This window comes from Protopterus annectens, chromosome 8.part0, assembly GCF_019279795.1.
Source record: "Protopterus annectens isolate FY-2018-M chromosome 8.part0, PAN1.0, whole genome shotgun sequence".
NCBI classification, from domain to species: domain Eukaryota; kingdom Metazoa; phylum Chordata; order Ceratodontiformes; family Protopteridae; genus Protopterus; species Protopterus annectens.
This window is the reverse complement of record NC_056741.1, coordinates 1,353,397,398-1,353,421,459: the sequence shown is the minus strand read 5'-3', so window position 1 is coordinate 1,353,421,459 and position 24,062 is coordinate 1,353,397,398. Positions and strand designations below refer to the sequence as shown.

The 24,062-nt window shown below is 42.6% G+C and overlaps 1 protein-coding gene across 8 annotated transcripts in view; it reads right to left on the bottom strand.

The window, feature by feature from the left end:
• Positions 1–24,062, bottom strand: part of PHLDB1 (pleckstrin homology like domain family B member 1) — a 2,201,164-nt gene that overhangs the window by 533,513 nt on the left and 1,643,589 nt on the right. For 6 of the 8 annotated variants that reach the window (XM_044080920.1, XM_044080921.1, XM_044080924.1 and 3 more), the window contains one exon: positions 3,999–4,169. The exons of the other annotated variants lie outside the window; for them this stretch is intronic. In XM_044080920.1, coding sequence (XP_043936855.1) covers positions 3,999–4,169 — 171 coding nt within the window. The remainder of the gene's footprint in view (positions 1–3,998; positions 4,170–24,062) is intronic. 8 annotated transcript variants of the gene reach the window in all.

The following is a 24,062-nucleotide window of genomic DNA, read 5'->3' as shown; positions in this document are numbered from 1 at the left end:
TATAATCTGCAACACCAAATGATCATTTGTGATCGACTCCCAGGCTGCTGGGTGCAGAGAGAGATGTCCCCCAACTGCCTTCAGAGACTAGCAGCCGGGCAACTCTTCAGGGCTGCTGTGAGGGTCTGTCCAGGAAAGAATCCTGAGACCCTTGGTTCCTCGGACCCCCTCTGCCATGAGGATGGTGTCTATCATATCCCCCTATGCCTCTGGTGGAACGTGAGTCCTGAGCATCATGGGAAAGACCCTGAGAATTTCAGAATCACATCTTCTTCACCTCACGCTGATTCTGGGAAAAGGATCGTTGTGGGGTTGAGAAGTGAATCCCGACAGCAGACAAGGTCTTCCCATCTTTCTCACTCTGGACTAGGGTGTTACGAACGGTCTTACCAAAGAGAGTGGAACTGTCAAAGGGGGCATTTGCAAATGATGCACTGAAGGGCTCATAGAATGCAAAAAGCCAGAGCCAAGCATGATGCCTGATGGCAACATCTGTGCCAGCCGCCCCAGGGGCACCTTTAGTAGTGTGAGACAGGAGCCTCATGGAAGTGTTGGATATCAAAGTTAGTGTGGCCATACAGGAGGAGAATACTTTCTTCTCCTCTGCTGACATGGACCCCAGGGCAGACTCGGCAACCTTTTTAACCAGGTCCTGTTGAAGTCTGAGGACATATACCACGTAATTCAGTGCACGCAAGGCAAACATGGCTGAAGTGTAAGCCTGCTTCCCGAAATAGTCCAAGGCCCACAAGTCTCGGTCTGGCAGATGGACTGTAGAGCTCTCCCGACTGAGCTCTTTCTTGGTGGCTGCCACAACCACCATGGCATCTACCGGAGATCCCTTAGACCAGTGTTGCCTATCCGATGGGGCACTGAAAATCTTGTCAGGGTGCTTGGGAGTGGGCTCCACCGTGTCCGGTTCCTTCCATGCCCTGGATGAAATCAAGTCCATGAGAGGACCAGTGGGAGGAGACACCCAGGAGGTAGAGGGCCCTGTGTCAAATGCCTCCAGGAACCCGACTCATCCGGGATGGGTTTTGGGACAGACCACACCCCCCCACACTGGCGAAGGAGTTCCATGATGTCTCCAAAGGAGACATTATTTTGGGGTGACCAGGGGGAACCCTTCCCTTTCTCCAAGTTGGTGTCTTCTGTGAGGGACTCTGCAGGGGGGTCCAAGTGCCACCTTTTGCATGTATGTTTCCCAGGGAGTACCTCAGGGGGTTCCCTGGGGAGGACTTGGAAACTTCAAGCCATTCCCGGGGGGGGGGGGACTCCCTGGGGAGGAGTGGCGATAGGCTGTCCCTGAGGGGGCAGGATGGCATACTCCGGACCAGAAAGAGAGGGAGCCAGGAAAGACTCCAGGAAGATAACATCAAGGGTCTTGAGGGAGCTTAGAGAGCCCTTTCCACCTTATCAAAAGCAGAGGATGAACGAATCCCTGAAGCTGAGAAGAGAAGCACCGATCTGTCATCCTCTGTGTCAATGGGGGAGCCAGATCCGAGCCGCCAAGTGCCGAAACTTCAAGTGGAAGGGTCGACTTTGAAAACCTGAGAGCTGATGCCATCCCTTCATACCTGGCACCAAGATGATGGCTCCAAGAGTTGGATGGCTCCAAACAGGTTGGAGCCAAGCCACTCAGTGCAATGGTCAGTGTTGAGGTACCTGGAACCACCAGCACCGACCCCTCGATCCCGGGAAACCTCGGACACGAAGGTAGGAGTCAGATCAAAGAAGAAGCAATGGGAAGAAAGGTGGACTGCATGCTCCCAGCCCCGGAGGGGGAGGGAGCAGGCAAGACTCCCATCTGGATCTGGGTCCTGATGAACCTCTGCATCATCCTGTCCACCTCGGCTTCAGAAAGACTACGGGTGAACCAGATGGAGGAAGCACCAAAACTGACCTGGAGTGGTGCCGTGGAGAGGCAGAAAAGGAGGACTGGGCCCGAGAGACTCCTAGCTCCAGCAAGAAGTGAGGCGACTGGAGCTGAGGAGAATCCAGGCTGGTATCCGGGCAGGACTTGACCAGGGGCTCGGTCAAAGAAGCGCGGACATGAGACTGCTTTCTAGGCCCATCCCGGTCCTTATGGCAGTGCTTCTCTCTGTCCCTGGCCTTCTTGGAGGGAGGTTGAGTCCCAGGGGCTAAGGCAGAGGAAAATGAAACAGAGGCCTCAGAAGAAAGAGGGGGAAGGAGGCCTCAGAGAATAGGTTGGTTTCTCCTGTCGATCAATGCCCAAGGGTTGAAGCCCACGCAGATCAAACAGGAGGTGTCCAGGTGAGGGACTTTCAGACATACAACACAAAGTGTGACCATCAGAAGGTGGTAGCTTATGGCCACACTCAGCGCATTTTCTAAAGCCCGGATTAGGGGTGTCAGCTATGGCAGTAGGAAAGAAACCCACACACACACACACAGTAGAGAGATTTTTTTTTTATATAGAGAACTGACGCCTGAGCGCAAAAAGGGATACAGGCAGGAAAAAGAATTAAGGAGAGATACAAGGAAGATTAAAGAGAGAAGAAAGAAGTTAAAAACTTTCACTCACCACTATGGAAACTTGGAGCTGATGAATCACACTGCTATCTAGATGCGCGGCAAACGAGATCTGAGGGGAGGAGGGAGACAGGGGTATTATGGGAAGGGGAGGAGCTTGGATCCAATGCTGGAAAATGCAACCTAGTCGGATCCGTACCAGATTCGTATTCCCACAGGTTGACGATCAAATGAAAACAACAACTTCAGATCCATAGTTTGCAAAAGTGTGCACACTACAGATCCCATATCTTACAACCCCACCCTAGCAATATAAGCAGTTCCATATTGGTATTCCTGGACTTACAGTGACCAACACCATTAACAAAAGCATTCCCATGCTGTCAGTCTTGGACTCACTTCAAGAGTAGGATCTAAGTTATACAGTAATGAAGCATTTGTTGTCCATCAAAAACGGTGTCCATTTTGCATTTTTCTCAGCTGTCATGGTATCAGATGTCATTTCTCTTATCTTCTCCACCATTTTTTCCATCACCAAGCCTGACAGCATAGAGTATGCTTAGCACATACCAGATGTCTCTACAAACATTTTGGGGAACCAAACCATGCTCCTGGAAATAACAGCAAAGCTTCAATCTATCTTCTCCTTAAAGGCCCTACTGATGTCTAAATTTGTTCAGACTCCTGTTACTAGCATCACAGACACATATCTCACCTTTGCTTTGTTTTTTACTCTTAATTTTCTAGCAAACCAGGTGACTGTTCAACTATCACATATGACTTGCAGTCTAATAATACCTACACATTATCTGGGTGAAATCGTCAGTGCTTCACAAAACAAAAATTACAGATAACTTCCATGTCTACATTTCTGGCCAGAATAAAAAAAATCAATACCAGAGCAGGCTAGTGATGGAAGGTTTGCCTTTATTACTTCATCTTAGACTAGTTTTTAAACTATGAAATCTGAGTGTGTGTGCGTTGCATGTGTGTGTATTTGTGCAGAAAGCAACGTCCAGCGACAACTGATTAGCTAAATTATTATTCTTTCAACATTATGAGGGACTGCAATACAGAAAAAACCCCATAAAAACAGATATCAGAAATATTTTAAGTATGTAGCTCCACTGAAATGACATCAAAGAGATAAACTGGATAAAGTCAGTAGATATCAGAAGTCTGTAAAAATTACTCTCTGTGGGGAGGAGTTATTTTATGAAGCTTTGAGACATACTGTAATGATGCCATAAAAGAACTATGACACTACTTTACTTTCTGCACTACTATTCCGCACACTGGATGTTTCTCTGGTTTAAATGAGGGGCAGGCAGATGCATTAATCTCTCTCACTGGATTAGCAGTCATTCAAGAACCACATTTTGTTTGAAAGAGCTCTTGCAAATTTTAGAACACAACCCCCCTTAGTTTATCTTTAAGCATTTTAACTTTATGCTGACCAATTAGCTAAAGACAGTAAGTAGACAAGCAAGCATGCAGGCACAAACCTTAGCTGAACTAGAAGACAGCGATGTGTGCGGAAGATAGCTGGCAGAGGAAAAGGCTGGAGAGGTGGAGCCTGTGTTAGACAGGCATGATGGGACAGAAGCAGGAGCAGCACCTAACTCAATATTTTCCCCCCTAAATATCTCCTTTAGTTGCTCAACAGTCACATATTCCTTCGAAAGGACAGAGAAGAGAATGCAAGAAAACAAAACAGAAATATGTATTAGTCTGAAAGTGAAACTGTAAAAGCAAATTGTTACATATGCATAATAACAAATATGACAAAAAATTAAAACAAGCAAAAATCAATTACCTTCTCCTTGATGGATCAGGCTTATTGAAAACATATCAAAACAACTAAAGATACTTTATGGTGATATCTTTTAGTTATATAAATCTTACGTGCTATTGCAACAAATTATTTAGCAGTATTTAACATCAAGTAAAATGTGACAAATTCATGTTATGGTATTAATGTATTCCTGACAATGGCATGAAGAGATCAGATTTTACTTTCACTATATCACATTCTGGAATTGACAGAGGTTGGTTCAATGGTCTATTAACTTTTGTCACTTGCTGTTAAAACATTGTACCAGAATTCCGGCTTAAAGTATCATGAGTGATATCCTACACCTATGCTCTAAAACAAGAACTGCTGCAAGAGACATGTCACAGAAAAGAAGCAGCTCTACTGTTCTGGGAAGAGTGAAAAGCCGCCTCTGCTCTTCGATGGACTTTACACATATAGTAGAAGCATAAGTAACTAAAAGCAGATATGTAGTAATTCAGGGAACCTAATACCTGCAAGAAGAGGGCAGTGAGAAAGAAAAAAAAAAGAAAGAAAACCTGGGGACAGGAACTGTGGAACACTGCTCACATTTAGGTGAGGCAGGCCACCCTTTCTCTGCACGTTTCAAACTAAACTGAACGTGCTGGAGGGTTATCTCCTACTCATCATAATCAAGAGAAGCCATGGTCAGACAGGTAATACATACTCAAAACAGGTGCCACTGACACCCAGCAAGTCAAGAAAGATATTGTCAAGGGAGGTAGAAGAATGAAGACTACTTACTCACTATAAACTGCTACTAATCTTTTAGAAGACCCTAACCTTCGTTCACCACTGATGGCGCAACCATTTCAAGTATGGACTGGCCCCTCTCAAACTAAATACATAACCCTTCTGTTGCATTGACAGGAAGAACAGAATGTAAATAGGAAGAACAGAATGTAAATCTGTGTGCTCTAGTGGCTTTTACTGGCACAATCATTCACAATTCAGAGCCATCATTACTTTATAGGGTCTGGAGTATGCTTGTTCCTCAAATAGGTACCCCTCACAACCATCTAACTATCACATTTTGTTTGTTTGTTTTTGTTAATTTTGTCTTCTAATCATTGTAAAAAAATTGAATCGTTAATTAGATATTAATAGCATTAACTTAACTGTCCATGTAGTGCATGAAACTGCTTCTCCTGAGCAGTGCACGTCATGTAGAACTTAAAACACTTTTCTTTACTTTATCACTATTCTTCTGTGAGCTGATATAAACACTTGGCCAGCAGCTTGGCTCCCTACTTGGTCTTTGTTGTTTCTTTGCCTTTTTTTCTCTCTCCTCCTTCAACCATTCAGTCATTCATTGCTTTTGTAACTTTGGTGAGTCTAAACTGACTTGCTGTGCAACGTGCAAATGAGCAAGCTGATTGGCTACTGCTAACCAAGCAGCAGCTCTACCAACTTTGCTCCTCTGCCACAGCCACATCCCCATATCCTGTAATTTATAACAACCAGTCTCATCCACTTTCCAATATAAAATCCCCTTCACTTAAAGAAACCATCTTCTACTTTGTTACACTAATTAAGGGCATCCTACTACTAAATCTTGTCCAAATATACCCAACCAAACAAGTTAATTTCAGTTATAATTAATCAATTTTTAAAACCTGCAAAGGCAACTGATCCAAATGAATGTTTCAGCACTTTCATCCTCTCTAACTATAGTGCAAACAAGCAGTCCAGACATAAAGATTAGGATCTGGTGGCTAATTCTGTGAAAAGCAAGCACCATTCCATCCTAATAAGGACCTTTTTTGTTCCTTACTCTTGTTAGTTGCTGATTGCCCTAATAAGGTTGTTTTTTATTGTTCTTTTCTTAATTTCCTGTAGTTTTCTATTCCTAGCTTTAAAGGTCTGCCCTGAGAAGGACATTTAAGTGATCAGTCTCGTCCTGATAAGGACGTTTCTCGTTCTTTTCTTTTTTTGTTGGTGTTAAGTCAAGTTCTGTCCTAATAAGGACGTTTTATGTCCTTTTCTTTTTTGTTTAGGTTTACTCAGTCCTTGGGATAAGGCTAAAATCTCAGCATAATGCTCTGTCCTAAAAATGACATATTTGAGAATGAAAGCTCACTCCTACTTGTCATAGCAAGAGCCTGGTCTGCCGGCACCCTAGTATGTAATGAGGGGTCTTAGGATTAAACAAAAATAAAATCTCTGACTAATGGAAAAAGGAAATATGGCATCCATATATTTTATTTCTATTTAATCCTAAGAGCCCTCACTATCTACAAAGGGACAAGCAGGTCAGGCTCTTGTTACGACAAGCAGGAGGGATCTTTCATTCGCAAATATATCCTTTTTAGGATCATCTGATGAAGTTTTGTGAATACCAGGACAAAAGCGCTAAGTCATTTTATTATTTTTGTTAATATTTTTTATGTTTGACAAAGTTATTTAGTTAATAAAGTTTGCAGTGGGAGACGTTGGTCAGTTTCCTTGTTTATTTTTTATCAAGGAATTGTAGCTCCACCGTAGCAACTGCTTCAAATGGGGCTTCTGTCAAAACCTGAAGCATGACCGCAATGTCCCACAGCAGAACTGGATTGCTGACTGGGGGTCTTAAAAGAAAAATTCCTTTCAAAAAGGCCTTAGAAATCTTTAGAGTGGCAACAGAAGTCTGATTCTGGCCAACACGAAAACTGGAAAAGGCTACTTACCTACCTATGAACTTACTTTACTTACCTATTACTGAGGTGCTTAGGTCCAAGATGGACGTTAGCTGTCCTGTTTTCTTTGGAACTTAAAAGACCCTTGAATAGACTCAAGATCGGGATTGGTCAGGGGGGACCTGCTGAATGGCCCTCTTTTCTAGCAGCCTTCTTACCTCTGCTGCTAATTCCATCTGAGAGGGTGGAATGTTGGGAATTCTCTTCTTTTTCTGAGGAGGGGAAACAAAGGGAATAACATTGATTCTGGTGATGATCCTCTGCACCCATGAATCTTCAGTGAATGCCTGCCAGGTTTGTGAGTACAGAGACAGGTGCGCCCAACTGCCTCCAAAGTGTGGCAGTTGTGCAACCATTTAGGAGCACTGGTAGGGTTTCTCCATGAATGGACTGTGAAACTTTATTCTGTGGTCTGCCTCTACCTCTACAGCGATGTCCATTAAAATCCCCTCTATGCTTTCAGATACTGGCAAAGGTGCTTGCCTCCCGCATAGTGCCTTTTTTCAGGCAATGTCAAAACAAAATTTCCCTCACAACCAGGACTGCAAGCCGCATACAATATCAGCATAAACACCAGTGATAAAGAAACAAACATCTGGAACTCAGGAAAGAAAAACAGTACTACAACTAAAATCAAACAACCATTTAATGAAACATTCTAAACACTTTCGTCCCAATAAATTGTAACAGGAGTTCATCAGAGATAAAAAAAAATGGATAAAACATCAAGTCCTTTTATAAACTTAAAACAGAAAGTGATGAACTTCATTGAACTTTTCAAATATTTAAAGTGACAGTGCCATATAACAACAAATCAAATAAAAAATGAACTTTATATGTAAGAAAATACAAACCTACCCCAATACTACTTGTAGTACAACAACCACTTCTCAATTAAATATTTACAATGAAAAATACAGTAAATACACAAACACAGTGAATTACACACCATAACCTACAGATTTCAATTTTAAAATTGGAAAAATAGAGACAGCATCATTAAGACCATTAGGTCCAGCAGCAAATAATTTGATCTGTTCTTTCGCTTCAAGCTTATATTTCCATGGTCCACCCCTTAAATCTGGTCCCACAGTGTCTAACCTGAAGAACTTAAAAACACATGCCCTCCATTCTGCTGGATATGCTTACAAAGGGCATTTGTCTGAATTTGTTTTTTGACAGCATACATATGGTCGTACATCCTCTCTTTGAGAGATCTCTCAGTTTTCCCTACATAAAATTTAAAACATATCTGACATATAGCAATGTATATAACTCCCTGCAATTACAGTTAACGTAAACATCCGATTTAATATAGCCATAACCCTTTACTTTAACACCATTACTTTCTAATGAAAGTGGACACTGGGGGACATCTACCACATTTAAAAGTCTACTTCCTGGTAACACAAAGTAATACCTGTTCACAACTTAATCTCCCATTCGTTCAATATAGTTTTAGTTTTTAAAACACCAATCCTTCCTAAAAACTATACAGAGATTGCTGACAACTGCCTCTTGAAATATCCATCCTAATTTCAAACACTTTCCAATTCCTTCTTACTATAAGAGAATAGCCTCGCTGTCCCCACTGTAAGTGAATATTAAGCTATGGTTATAGTCACTTGCTTTTTTTTACTGCTATTTGGGTCTACCTTAGGGAGGCTGCTGATTCTCCTAACAGAGGAGAATACATGTCATTTGCTTTTTTATGTTAACCTCTATAAAAATGTTACCAAGAAAGTCCTCTGGGTAACCTCTTCTTCTAAGCATAGACCAGAGCTTACCAGTTTCTTCTTGGAATAAACAGGATCCAAAATCATTCAATATAACCTAACCAACTGCCCTTTCAGCATGGCTTTCTTTTGAAGCTGCGGGTGACAACTATCAAAATGTAATAAAGCATTCGAGTAAGTGGGCTTTCTATAAATATTCAAAACAAATCTCTTATCATCCAAAAAATTCAGAATGGTAGTTGAATAGTCCATAGTAAATCTTAAAAATTAAGTAGCTGTACTGATGTACTCAAAAAAATTGCATTAATTTTTCTTCAGTGTCATTCCAAAAGATGACCAGATTTTCAAGGTAGCAGCCATATAGGGTCCATGCCCCTTTGTATCTCAAATTAAATACTTAACAGTGCTCTCAATAAGCCATCACTATATCTGCAAACACTGGGGCACAACCAGAACCCATAGCTACCACAGTCTTTTGTTTATATATCATCCCATCAAAGTATATAAAGTTGTTTTTGAAAATAAGCTCAGTATAAACTTGAGTAGATCAATCACCTTCATGTCTATTGACTTATTTTCTATTAAAAATTCAAAAAACATTCAGCTCCCACATTGTGGGATCACAGAAAAGAGATCTTTAACATCAATTTTTACCAAGATCAATTCATCCACATACAATTCCTGTCTAACCTTTCTGAGGAAGTCCCACAAATCTTTATAAATATGTAATTCATTTCTCAACACCCTCTTTAAGGTAATATCAATAAAATTGCCATGCCCCAGGTTTTGGACCCCTTAGCCTCAACAACTGGTCTTAATGAGGGATCCATAACATTTTTATGAATTTTTGGGATCCCGAAAATACCTGGAAGTCTAGGGTGTTCAACACTGACCAGATTATCTGTTCTTGCACCAGTAGCTCATACAAAATATAATCAATTTTACCATAAGCTATGTTTAACTGGTTCTGAGATGACTCTTCATACTGATCAGTAAGTAACAATGTCTCCATTTTCATATTATAATCTAACGTATTTGAAATAACAAGCCCACCCCCCCTTGTCCAGTTTCATTAACTGTGCCTCTATTTTCAGCTATATTGGTCACCAACCTCAATTCACCATCAGTTAAAATTGAACTGTAATGATCTTTTGTTGTTCCGCAATACATTATGAATGTCGTACACACAATTTCTCAGAGAGAGAAATGACCAGGTGTAAAGGGGTTATAGATATTACTCCTATTAAATTCTTGTTGGAAGTCAGTATGTTCTGCACTGAAAAAAAGAACATCCAAGTTCAGCTTTCTAGTAAACAGTTCGATATCCACAACAGACTTAGTAATATCTGCCTTTTTGGTAGGTACAAATGTTAACCCCTTTTCAAATAAATTAGCATGTTCCACAGTAACAAGTAAATGGCTACAATTATAAATTTTGAAGTCACCAAATTCACTTGTAATAGTTGGACACTTCTTTCCATCATCTAGGTGTGATGTCTCACCCTCGTCCTCTGTCAGGGGGGACTTTGGATTGTGCGTCTCCCATGAATCCTGTTTCACAGCAGGGTCCCTCTTCTCTTGATGTTGATTGGTAGGTCTCTCGAACCTCCTTGATGTTGATGGACCTAAAGGGTCTGCACCAGTACCACCATCAGTCATGTTGTTAGTAGGAAAATTGCCTCCTCCATATTGCTGCTCACTGTCACTACTGCCCGAGGTTGCAAGGCACTTTTCTGGAATTGTGGTTCATGGTTCTCTGTATAATTTAGTTCACAACAAAATTTCTGACGCAACAAAATTCGCCTGAGGGCAAACTCAAAGTTCTGCTGCTTAATGCTAGAAGTCTAAACATGAAGCTGCACACCCTAGAAGCACTCCTCATCTTGTAAGATGCTGACATCTGTGCAGTCACTGAGACATGGTTCAAGGCTGTGGAATACCTTCCACACATTCAGACCTCAAAATGAGCATGAAAGAACCAAAGGTGGGGGGTTATCCATTTTCATTAAAGCCAAGTACACCTCAAAACTGGTCAAACAGTATGACTCTCATGAACATGTCCAATTATCTCTAGGCAAAATATGCTACCACATCATTGGTAGCTATAGATCTCCCAGCATGAACCAAGAAAAGCACACCGCCTACCTGGACTTACTGGAATCACTCTCCATACAGCACATGACCTTAGTCATGGATGATTTCAACTATCCTTCCATCAACTGGCTAATTCAAATTATATGGAACAGATAGTCTGCACCCCTTCACAAGGGGTCCAAATGTCCTAAACATAATACTCATCAACATGGGGAGTCACTGCCCTCCCCCCTGTGGGATGCCTTCCATGGTAAGGTTGGACAACAAAACTGTCTCATTCAAAGTAACTACTGGACCTGACACCCCCACAAGTGCAAAAAAACTGAATAACTTTTCCAAAACTAACCTCAGACTACTAAGCAATGGTATAATAAGTTTTATACCCCTCACACTCACAGACAACAATGACTCCCATGCAGAGGTGTACTCAGATGCCCTGTACAAACACTTAGAGACTTGGTTGTACCTGACTGGATCAAAACCAGGTCCTCCAGAAAAAAACAAGCCACCCTGGTGGACCTCAAGTATAAATAAGTTATATAACAATAGGAAGAAACTGATATTAAGAATAAGAGGGAACTGACTCAACAGAGGAAAAATTCCCTCCTCAGCTTGAACAAGAAAATCAGAAATCTTGTGAAATTGTCTAAAGCCAAGTATGAAGCTAAATAGCATCTCTAGCTAAGGATAATAATAAGGCATTCTTTAAATACATCCAAAACCTAAAACAGAATGCCCAGCTATTTGTGGAACTAGTAATAAATGGTACCACTCATACTGCACTGGAGGAAATTGTCAACCTGCTAGCTGACAAGCCCTTGGCCCCACCAGTCATACCTCAAAGCATACCAGACACCAGTCTGCATAGTACCTCAAGAGATCAGGTCTTATCTGCATTCTCCAAAGCCAAAAACACAGCCTTAGTGGGACCAGATAGCATCCCAGGATGCTTATTAAGCAATATAAACCAGGATCTGGCAGACCCACTTAGCGCACTCTTTAACCATAGCCCAAGAACTGAGTGGAGAACAGCAACAATAATTCCCTTGCACAAAGGGGGGGTGCATCAACAGACCCTGGGAACTATGGACTCATAAGTCTAACCAGTCTCATCTGCAAGGCCATGGAAAAAAATCATCATGGACCTTATTAACAAGGACACAGGTGACCTTCAAACTCAAGACCCAACCCAGTTTGACTTCATTAAGGGTAGATCATGCTTATTAAACCTGGTGGACTTCTTCGAGAAATTCACCAAAGCCTTGGATGAAGGTAAGACAGTGCACACCGCCTATCTTGACCTGGCAAGGTTTTTGACACAATCTCCGTATGAACTGCAGAAGGAGTCATTACTGGGCACATTGCGGGTGTTACAAAGAGCACTTCTGGCCAACATCAAAGATTGAACTTCATGGACTTTAATCATACTTTGACTTAGGGAAAGGGTCCATTCCCGTCATGGTATTAGAAACCTAAAAAACTTGGAGAAATTAAAAAAAGACAGATAACCCTTAAGGAGAGGCAAATTAAAACCAAAAGATATAAGGCTTATATTGGTAGCCCATGATAGTTGACTAAGTACATGCTGATTTACGAAGTCCATTGAACATGTGGAAGAAACAGACAAATGTAGGTTTTGTAAAACAGAATTAGAAACATTCACACATCTTGTTGCTGTGTGATACACTAATGGCAAAAGAACTGTATAATGAAAGGAATAATAATATGGCAAGACTGTTGCATTGGGGGATTGTGCAAACATTAGAACATTGAAGTAGATGAAAAACACAGGAAACATGAACCACAACGCATTACAGAAAATTATGAAGTTTATATCACATGGGATCACCCATTACCAACAGTTCAAAAATAGATGAGAGAAATTTTCTAACAGACATATAGTCCATGAAAAGAAGACAAAAGTAGCATTGATCATTGAAATTGCAACACCCAGTGACTACAGTGTCTTACATACAGAAAGACACACAAAGTCATAAAATATCAGGATTTGCAAGCAGAAATAAGGACAATGTGGAAGAAGGATACCCAGACAGTTCCAATAGCAGTAGGAGCAATGGGTCTTATAAAAAGAAATTACAATCATATTTGGATAGGTTGCTGATACATGTAACTCAGTATGAACTGTAGAAGGAGTCATTACTGCTCATATTGCAGGTGCTGCAAAGAGTACTTCTGGCTAACAACAAAGACTGAAACAATACTAATTTCATGAAGTTGAATCATACTTTGACTTAGGAATGGGGTCTATTCCAGTCATGAAATTAGAAATGCAGATAAATGTATTAGGGATTAACCCTTACATCACTAGATGAGTAGCCATTTGTCTCACCGAGAGAACACATACTGTCAAAGTTGGTGACTCCACCTCTACCAGTAGACACGCCACCAGGTATATCTTTGTATTTTTATATTTAATTGCTTCCCATTAGGGGGGCACCTGACATCTGGGGCAAGAAAAACTGATGTAATGGCGTTGGCTGCATGTTTTATATCCCTGACATCATGGAAGAAGGGACAGCAACCGATGCAGGACCCAAGACTTTGTTAATCAGGCCGACTGAGGGCTACCTGCAAGCAGATAATCCAAATGTAATGACTGCAACAGTGGAACACGAAGAACATCACATCCTAACCTCAAACCCAGTGATGTGAGACCTAGGAACACAGGTAGACAGCAATCTGAACTTTGACCACCAAGTTTCCTCTGTGGTAAGGAAAGCATTCTACGTTGTGCATCTCCAAAGTACGGGCACTGCATCCAGGTCTAAGGATGTTATAGCACCACTGTACTTGATCCTCATCAGAGCACTAACAGAGTACAATGCTTCCCCCTTTGCATGTACCTCAACAAACACCTATTGCGGCAGCTGAAGAGACCACAGAGATTCCTCACTAAGAAAATATAGGGCCTCCAAAACCATGCCGTACATGGATAAACTAAAAGCCCTGTCACTGTACTCCATGCTACATAGGCTGCTGAGAGGAAACTTGTGCCTGGCCTACAGGACAGCCTCTGACTCTGTCCTGATGGGATATACTTCACATACACAAATCTAATGGCACAAGAGCCACTCGCTCTAAGGATCGTAACCTAGCATGTAACATTAACAGCACATCCTGGAGAGACAAATACATCTCCAAGAGACTGCTGCTCCTCTGGAACAAACTTCCAATTCACGTGAAGCAGAGCTCCTCACTGACCCTAATCAAGCACAACCTGGGCAAATGGATGGGAGACCGCAAATTCACCTTGGGAGTGGCACCTATGTCCCATATGGACAGGGGGAGTTGGTGTTGACCATAAACTAGCTCTGCAAAATATGTTCACTTAATAAGGGCAGATGAGCATCTTGGGATTAAGATAGGCTTGTAAAAGCTTATGGTAATTTACCCTGACCATTTCCAAAAAAAGGAAGAACCACTGAACCAGAAGGGAATCACCACAGTGATCTTGGGGGATTCCCTCTGAATCTTCAGAAGTACCTGGATATTAGTGAAAAGGGTGGAAACGTCTACAGGAAAATTTGGGTCTATATCACAACTTCGAACTAACATAAGTTTGAACGTTGTACTATTGAACCCTAAAGTCCGAAACCCAATAATAACGAAAACACAGAACAGCGATTTTTTCTCAGGGAAAAAAAAATTGCTGTTCCATGACAAAAAAATAAAAAATAAATAAAAAAAATAAACCTTAAACTAAAGGGGGGGGGGGCTTCACCCCCCACATCCCCCAACATGGGGGGCCGTGCCCCCCCACTTAAATATACCAACTCTGAGATTGCACCACAGTTGAGGAAATAGCAAAGCTCCAAAAATGGCCCACCAATTTTTTTCCCTGGAAAAAAAAATCGATGTGCCGTGGCTTCATTCAGCATTGTAATACAGACCTGGAAAATTCTTGCCCAAGGAAAAGAAAATGCAGACCAACTTGCATGGAGTCCTGGAACAGAATCTTGCCAGTTCATTGTTCAAAAAGGAGGCAAAGAGGTCTAGTCGATGAACTTCCCACATATGGATCAAATCTTGGAAAACCCCCAATTTAGTTTCCATTTGTGAAGGTTTGCCCTGGTCCGGCTCATGCTCAGCTTTGTCTGCCAAACAATTTTCCTCTAACAGAATGTAAGATGCTTGTAGAGTGAGATTATGCTGTGAATCTGTATCCCAAGCTAACATGTCTAGTCTGCTAGGGAGGTACAACTTGGTTCTCCCTTACTTGTTGATGTACAACAAGGCTTTAGTATTTTCTGTAACCACTTAAAGAGGTCCCAAGGACCAAAGATCGTTCAGAGACTTAAGTGAAGACTTAAGTGAAGACCCAAAAAAAAAAAAAGGTCTTTCATGCGGAACTGCTAGCTGTTCCGGATTGAACAGAAGTGGCTCTGCTTTGTGATTTATGATTGGCCCATATGCTGGCATATGGGCCAATCAAAAATTACTAAGCAGAGCCTGTTTCACTGGGATTTTAACAGGCAGTGTGGAATTCGGGATTGGGCTGCTGATCTCAGGACAGTCCTAATCAAATAGGGACATCTGACAACCCTGTCCTGCCCCTCCCCACTGCAAGAATGAGAAAAGTACAGTTGTGTACCTACCATAAATGTAGATGTTCGAGTGTATTCACTGTTGCAGTCATTACACTTGGGTTATCCTGCTGGCAGGCGACCCACAGTCGGCCCGAGTTCCAAAGTCTTGGTCCGGTGTCGGTTGCTGTCGCCTCTTCCCTGACATTAGTGCGCCAGGGGTATAAAAGATGCAACCGGCGCCATTTTCTTCAGTTTTTCTTGCCCCAGATGTCAGGTGCCCCCAGATAGGAAGGCTGGAAAGATAACATTATGCCAAAAAACAAGCATATATTACTATAAACATTTCCTTCATCTACCAGCAAATACACCACATAGGTTGTATAGAGTTGAGAAGTACAGAAAAGTCCCAGCAATGAAAAGGGGATGGTGGGTGGGATAACCTGGACTGCAACAGTGAATACATTCGAACATCTACATTTATGGTAGGTACACAACTGTACTATGTTCATCGTGTTTCACTGTTGCAGTCTTTACACTTGGTTAGAATCCCAAAGCTGAGGTTGGACGGCTGGGTCTAACTTGTATTTGGAGAGGCTACCAGGCCCTACAGAACTGCAGTGGCAAAGCCTGCTCTGAATTTAGAGTAGAGAGGTAAGTGGTAGTGCTTGGTGAAAGTGTGCACTGAGCTCCAGGTTGCAGCTTCTAAAATGTCTTTGGTTGGTACTCCTCTGAGAAAAGCTGCTGAAGTGGCTGCTGCTCTGGTAGAATGTGGCCTAATGCCCTTTGGCACTGATTTGCCATGTTGTGCATAACAGAAGCGGATGCAGTGTCCTACCCATTTTGAAATTGTCTGCTTTGTAATAGGCTTTCCTTGTGATCCTGCAGCATAGGCTACAAACAGTTGCTCAGTCTTTCTGAAAGTTTTTGTTTTGTCCAAGTAGAAACGTAGCTGTTTGTGTATATCCAAAGCGTGCAGAAGTCTTTCCCCTTTATTCTGGGGATTTGGGTAGAAAGTTGGTAAATGAATGGTTTGGTTCAAGGCCACATTGGAGACCACTTTTGGCATGAATGTTGGGTTTGTCCTAAGAAAAACCCTGTCCTGATGAAACATGATGAAAGGTTTCACAGCCATTAATGCCTGTAACTCTGAGACTCTTCTTGCTGAAGTTATTGCTAGGAGCGGAGCAGTTTTCCATGATAAGAATTTTAGATCAGCTGTGCTGGCTGGTTCAAAAGGAGGCAGTGTGAGTTTTTCCAAAACAAAATTGAGATCCCAAGTTGGTACTGGTGCTCTCCTTGGGGGTCTTATATTTTTTGCCCCTCTGAGGTACTGTCATAGTAGAGGATGTGAAAAAATACGAGGTTCCGTTTTGTAATGAGCTGAAATGGCAGAAGAATGGATTTTAATTGATGAGAAAGATAGGCCTTTGTCCAGCATCTCAGTTAGGTATTGTAAAATCTGAGGTATATTTGGGACCAGTGGTTCGAGCCCTTGTGCCTGGTTCCAAGCACAGAATCTCTTCCATTTTTCTGCGTAAGATTTCCTAGTGCTGGGCCTCCTGGCTTCTAAAATGACATCCATAACAGCTTTAGAGAGAGGTGCAGTCTGAGTGGCTACATTATCTGCCATGCTGCCAGATTTAAGGTTCTGAGTTGACTGTGCAGAATCTGATTGTCTTGTTGAGTCAGAAGATGAGGAATTTGAGGTAGAAGCCAAGCTGGACCTTGAGACAAGCTCTTTAGGATTGGGTACCAGTGCTGGCGTGGCCAGTCTGGGGCAATCAGGATAATTTTTGGCTTTTCTTGTCTGACTTTTAGGAGCACCTTGGTAATAAGAGGCATCGGAGGGAAGGCACAGACTGTCAGGCCTTTCCAGCTGAATGATAGAGCATCCACTTTCCATGCTTGAGAGTGATAAATTCTTGTACAGAATTTCTGTATTTGGTAATTGTGAGGGGAGGCAAATAGATCTATGTCTGGGCGTCCCCATTTCCTCATTATCATGCTGAACACCTGTGGATTTAGTTTCCATTCGTGAGGATCCATGAGATTTCTGCTTAGTTCGTCTGCCAGTGTATTTTTTGTAACTGGCAGAAATTGTGCCTGCAGGTGTACTTGATAGGTCAGTGCTGTGTTCCACAAAGACATGGCTTGTCTGCATAGGGGGTAGGAATGTGTGCCCACTTGCTTGTTTATGTACCACATTAACTGTGGTATTGTCCGTCTTTATTAAAAGTTGTCCTGGATGCAGAAATTCCTTGAAGGCTGTCAGGGCATTCTGTACAGCTAGCATCTCTTTTTGATTGATGTGAAGATGCATTTGTTCCTTGGGCCACGTGCCCTGAATACATTTTCCTGCCATGTGTGTCCCCCAGGCATAATCCGATGCATCCATTGTTATTGTCTGCCTGGCTGTGGGTAAGGTGAAAGGCTGTCCCTTGTTGTGGTGACAGGCCTGGGACCACCAACAAAACTCCTGTTGTAGGCAGGGAATTAAAGTTATGATTGTCTCCAGGCTGTGACAATGCTGAGTCCAAACACTTTTTAGATACCACTGTAGTTTCCTCATATGCAGTTTTGCATATGGAATTAGTAGAATGCAAGATGTCATGTAGCTCAGGGCCTGCAGAATTTTTCTTGCAGGGAGCTGGGTTTTTGTTGCCATCATTTGAAAGTAATGAGTCAGTTGCCTTTGTTTGTCTGGCGTGAGATAAGCCATTTGGGCAGTTGTATTTAAGCTTGCACCCAGGAATATTATCTCTTGAGAGGGCACTAGTTTTGATTTCTTTTCGTTTACTGTGTACCCTAGGCAAATTAATAGTCTTTTTACAAACGCCAGATGCTTTAGAAGAATGTCCTTGCTCTCTGCTTGAGTAAGGCAGTCGTCCAAGTAGGGATATATTTGAATTCCTTTTTGTCTGCAAAATGCAATTACTGGTGCCAGGCATTTTGTGAAGACCCTGGGTGCAGTAGATAAGCCAAAGGGCAGTGCAGAGAATTGGTAATGCATTGAGCCTGCTATGAATCTGAGGTATCTTCTGCATGATTGTCCGATTGGGACATGCAGGTATGTCTCTGAGGTCCAAGGTAACTAGCCAAGCCTTCTTGCCCAGCATGGGCAGAAGTTGCTGTAGTGTTAACATTTTGAATCTTGGAACATCCAGGAAAGTATTTAGGATTGACAGGTCCAGTATTGGTCTCCAGGCTTTGTCCTTTCTGGGTACTAAGAAAAGTCTTGAGTAAAATCCTTGTGCCTGTTCTTGCTGAGGAACTCTTTGAATAGCTTCCATGTCCATAAGAGCAGCAATCTGTTTTTGTGCCTCTGCCCATTGATTTTGTGGCAGGTCTGGCATACCTTTTGATTTTGGAAGCGTGTGAAAGCGGAACCTGTTCCCCCGAGAAACAATATTCAGTACCCATTTGTCCTGGGTGATTATGTGCCAAGTGTTTTAGAAAAGTGCTAGCTTTCCCCCTAGGGGTGCTGCAAAAAGGTAAGTGCTTGGCATCTGTAGAGGGAAGTCATTGGGACTGTTTCCTATATGGCTGTGATTTGTCTTCTCCTCCTTTGGGGGCTGAAGCACCCCATTGTTTAGGTCTGTAGGAGCCTTGGAGCTGAGATCTGCCTCTAGGGCGTCTGTATCTGCCTCTTTGTGGTCTGTCTGACACTGGAAAGGACCAATTTTTTGAAGGCCAGTTTCTGCTAAATCTAGGTGGTTGAACCTGTAAGAAATCCTTCACTGTCTGCATTAATTTTGCTTTATCCTCCATTTTCTTCAACACCTCTTCTGCCTTAACACCAAACGAAGTATCATGCTGTAGAGGGGCATCCAATAATTTTACTTTAACATGGTCAGTTAAACTTTGTTCTTTCAACCAAGCATGTCTTCGAATAACAGAGCCTGTAACTGCGGCTCTACAAGAAGCCTCTAATGAATCAAAACCACATTGCAGAGTATGCTTTCCCACTTGTTCAACCGCATGCAATAAATCCTGCATTTCCTTACTGTCAGGACTTTCTGAATTTGAAACCATTTTCTGTTTTAACAATGACATGAGGTACTGTTGATATTTAAGCATGTGAAAATGTCAATTTAAAGCCCTTACAGCTAAAGTAGCAGAAGCGTAAACTTTTTCCCCCCATCTGTCCAGAGCTCTGGAATCCCTATCCGAGGGACAGGAGTTTTAGCAGTGGAAGCGTTAACCCCTTTAGGACCCTGGGAAATTGTTTCTGGGTCTGCAGCAGGGTTTTTATAAAGGAATTTATGAGAGTCAGGGACCCTGTAGTACCTGTCTGGCTTGACTGGCGCAGGGGGTAAGGAATCAGGAGACAGACTGGATTCAGAGAAAACATCAACAATATCAAGCACAGGGGGGATAGCCAGGGGCATGTACTGAGGCAATAAAAGGAAGTCTCTGAGCCTTTTCTTGGATTCTGAATAATCCTGGCTCTCCCAATGGAAATGCTCCCTCATGGTGTGCAGGGTTTCCCCAAAAGAATAATCCTCAGGCGGAGAGGCTGAAGGTATAGACTCTTCTGCATCACAGTCCTCATAGGGAGGGGAGAATATCCCTGATCAGAAGAGGAATCAGAGGAAATAGAAACCTGGTCAGAGGAATCATAGTCAGTGTCTTGGCTAGGCCTTTTGTCAGGAGGGGGATAGGAACCCCTGACTAAAGTAATTAGGTCTTCGGCCATTTTAAGCATCTGTTTCTTTGGCATGGATGACTGTTCAGGAGAATACTGTACTTGTTTCCTTGTCTTTAATGGTGTCTTTGACTTTGCCTTGGCTGCTGTAGTGGGCTTTATTGTAAGCTGTGAAGGACAGAAAACACCCTCAGAAGCCGATGCCTGCTCAGCGGCTCCGGACCCATCTGAGGGAATAGTTTCCGTAGGCCCAATACCTTGAGTTTCCACAGGCCTTGGTGTCTCCACGTGGCTGTCGGTTGCAGCCTGTGGCTCTGAGGTAGCGGGTGTCAGGGGCTGTGAAAGCGCCTCGCTGAGAACCGGCGAATCGGTTTTGGACCTTGGATGCCTGTCCTTTTCTTTGTCTTTGCGTTTTTTATAAATTCCGGTCGTCAGTTGCTCCGACGGCATTATGTAATTAAACCTTCTGCCAAAATAATGTAAAGCAAAATCAAACCGACGTTTAATAGTGCGTTTATTGAATCTAGCACAAAACCGATAACTGGTAATGTCGTGGTCAGGGCCTAGGTAAGGAATACAGTAAGAGTGAAAGTCCTTATGAGGTATTTGCTTCCCACAAGAAATACAATTATTAACTTTTACTGACATCGGTCTGGAGCAAGAAAAAGTTTCCCCAACGGGGTACTTAGCTTTATTGAAGACTTCGGATCTGAAACTCAATTTTGAAAATCTCAGGAGTTGGCCGACCGGCACTTGCGAACTGCTTTTGCTTCTGGCACCACGCAGCAAGAAAGGCTGAAGAAAATGGTGCCGGTTGCATCTTTTATACCCCTGGCGCACTGACGTCAGGGAAGAGGTGACAGCAACCAACGGCGGACCAAGACTTTGGAACTCGGGCCGATTGCGGGTCGCCTGCCAGCAGGATAACCCAAGTGTAATGACTGCAACAGTGAAACATGATGAACATCTGAGCTCTCCTCTGAGTCTGAATCAGAAATTTGAGGGAAAAATATCTATTCCCTTATCTTCCTGTTCAGACTCAGAATCTTAAATCTCTTCAGGAAAAAGAGGTATCTCTCTTGCTTTTATCAAAAACTACTTCAGAAGAAGGATCAATAGCTTGAATTAAACCCTGAGCCAGACCCAGTAAACTACTTCTATCTACAAAAATTTGAGGAGGAATAGATAAATGTTTGTTTTTTTGTTTCTTTTTGACAGGAAAAATGGGGTCAATCATGTTACTAATGGTAGCATCAGCTTCCCCAGGGATGGGTATGGCATTATGACACAACAGGGAAACCTTCCCTGCTCCTCTCCCAGGACTGACAACAGTGTCTCTTCCCTTGCCCACTGAAGGGACCCCAACAGCCTCAGAGGCTATGGCTAACCCCCGGTCTACACCAGAGGGAAATGGGATAAAAAGATGAGTGGTCTGAAGTACAGCAAATGGTAAAAGCAGAGTCATCCATTTGTGGCTGAGGCAAATTACTAACCTGCTGTGGTGGCAAAGATTGTACTCTTATTTTTTTTTCTTTTTGTGGTTGGAAGAAGGACTGACTGTAGGACCAATAGTCTGTTTCATGGTCAAACCAAAAACAGTGCCTCTCTCCCAGGGAAGACAAGCAACAAATGCCAGTAAACGCTTGTTGTTGTTGTTTGTCTTTTGGCTTTTCCCGGTTAGGTGTCGCCACAGCGGAACTCTGGTCCACTAATGATTGTCAGTTGGTTTTTATGGTGTCGAGTTGCCAGCCCGACGCCCAACCCTCAACGAAGGCACGCCAACACTACCAATCTAAAAACATTACTTTTTTGACAGGAAAAACACAGTAAAAAACCACTTTAAAACACTATACCAGTCCATGAAAAGTAAAACAAACACAATTTAAAAAGTTTTCAGTTACTTTAAACCACTTTTAAATTGACAGGAAAAACAAACACTCCGTTTGAAAGTACCTTACAGTCTCATAACAGTCGATTAAAACACAACACTTCTAGCTTTAAAATAACTTTCCTGAAGAGGAACTTGATGAAACAGCAACATAAATAAGAAAATGGAAGTTTTTTTTCCCCTGAAGGAACAGCACAAGCCGACCTTTCATCCTTGACAGCTTCAGAGGAGCATACTCTTCAACGGCAGTACAGCTCTGGAGGGCTCTGTGCCCAAACTTGTCCTTTAGTCAGCTCAGCTCGAACTGCTTGACAATTTGGGCGTGTGGAAGGTACCCTGAAGCTTTGGAAGCTAACCGGCTGTTAAATCCTTGGCAGGATATAACCCATATTGCTAAGGCTACTTCTGCAATATGATGAACAGCTTGGCTTTACAAAGCAAGTAATTAAAAAAAAGGTTAATGGAGTTAAATCAAGTAGTCTAAGATGGCAATGACAACTCCTAGAAATGTGGTGGGGCCATTAACTGTAGTCACTGCGACTCTACAGATGTCTTCATCTTAACTTAGTCCAGGGCATGGAATATTAAAGCAACAAGTACTTATGGATGCCCTTACATTCACTGCTGCAGTATTCTTAACATGTGGGATTCCCTGCTGTGGAAGCCCGACATCTGGCCAGTCTACTAAAGACTCCTGTTGCTTTAAAGGTACATTGAACATCACCCAAATGCTCCTTGCATAGCGTAGGGCATAAAACTGACCTTCAGCCCTATCACAGTCAGAACTTCTTTGCTGCCAGTCTGAACATATCTTTTCACAGTCGGTCTGTTTACCTGTATCCATTTTCTGCCAGTTGAATGCATTTTCATTCTCCAGTGACTACGACCGGAATCTTCCTCTGACCAGCCTCTGCCAGGTGTTTCTCCTGAAGTCACTACAAACCCATAGGCTCGCCCAGCTGTGTTGTCAGATTTCTCTGCCTCGACCGTGTTGGAGGCCAGGGTGGATCCACCTGGCAGCACATCCAAAGAGGCTTTGACATTTAGGGGAAACCAGAGTTGATTTTTTTCTGAGGGACCTAGAGGAGTTCCTCCATTTTTAGTTGGGGAAGAATTTCCTACTACAGTTCTGTCAATCATTCGTCAGGGGTACTTCATGGTGTGGAAATCCCATCCTTCTTTTATGGCATTTCTTAGCCTCCTCGGGAACAACTTCCCTTTTTTCCAAAAGTTCTTCAAACTCTCTTGACTCAGGGTACTATGCTAGAGGTGCCTGTGAACCAAAGGGGGAAAGGGTTCTACTCCAGCTGGTTTCTAGTGCCCAGAAAAGAGTGCACACGACCTACTCTAGACATCTGTCATTTAAACAAACACTTTTCTAAAAATCCCTTCCTTTCAGATGTTGTCCTTTCAGATTCTGTTTCCTCTCTTGATCCTTCAGGCCTATATGGTGTCACTGGATCTCAGAGATGCTTAACTCCATATTCCGATCTATCCTCTTTTCAGGAAGCTTTTGCATTTCTCTGTTGCTTCCTGGCATTTTCAGTTCTCTGCTTTGCTCTTTGGCCTTTCTACTGCCCCAAGGGTGTTCACCAAATGCCTTGCTCCTGTGATTGATTTTTGCAGACTTCTAGGGATCCAAATATTTCTGTCACTGGATGACCTGTTGATTCAGGCATCCTCTCCAGAGACCCTTTGGCAAAATCTTCATGTTGCTGTTTCCCTTCTTCAGAGTCTGGGGTTCAGTATAAATTTCAAAAAGTCTTCTCTGACTCCTTCTCAGGATTATGTTGTTATAGGTTGCAGGATTCAGACGGTGCCAATGCTGGCCTCCCTGCCCCCTTCGAAGGCCTTAACTCTCATTTATTTCTTTCACACTCTTCTTCCTCTGGCTTCCATTACCATAAGGGAGTTTCCAAGAGTTCTGGGTTTCATGGCGTCTACCATTCAGATGCTCCCTCTGGCCAAATTTCACACAAGCAAGTTTCAGTGGTTTCTGAAGTCAGTGTGGTTTCCACATGCACATCCTCTAGACTTTGTAGTTCCTCTTCTTCCTTGTTTCAGACAGGAACTTCACTGGTGGATTCAGCAGTTGTCTCTGAATCCAGGGATCCAGTTTCATCCCCCTTTTCTCTCTTAGGAATTGTTCA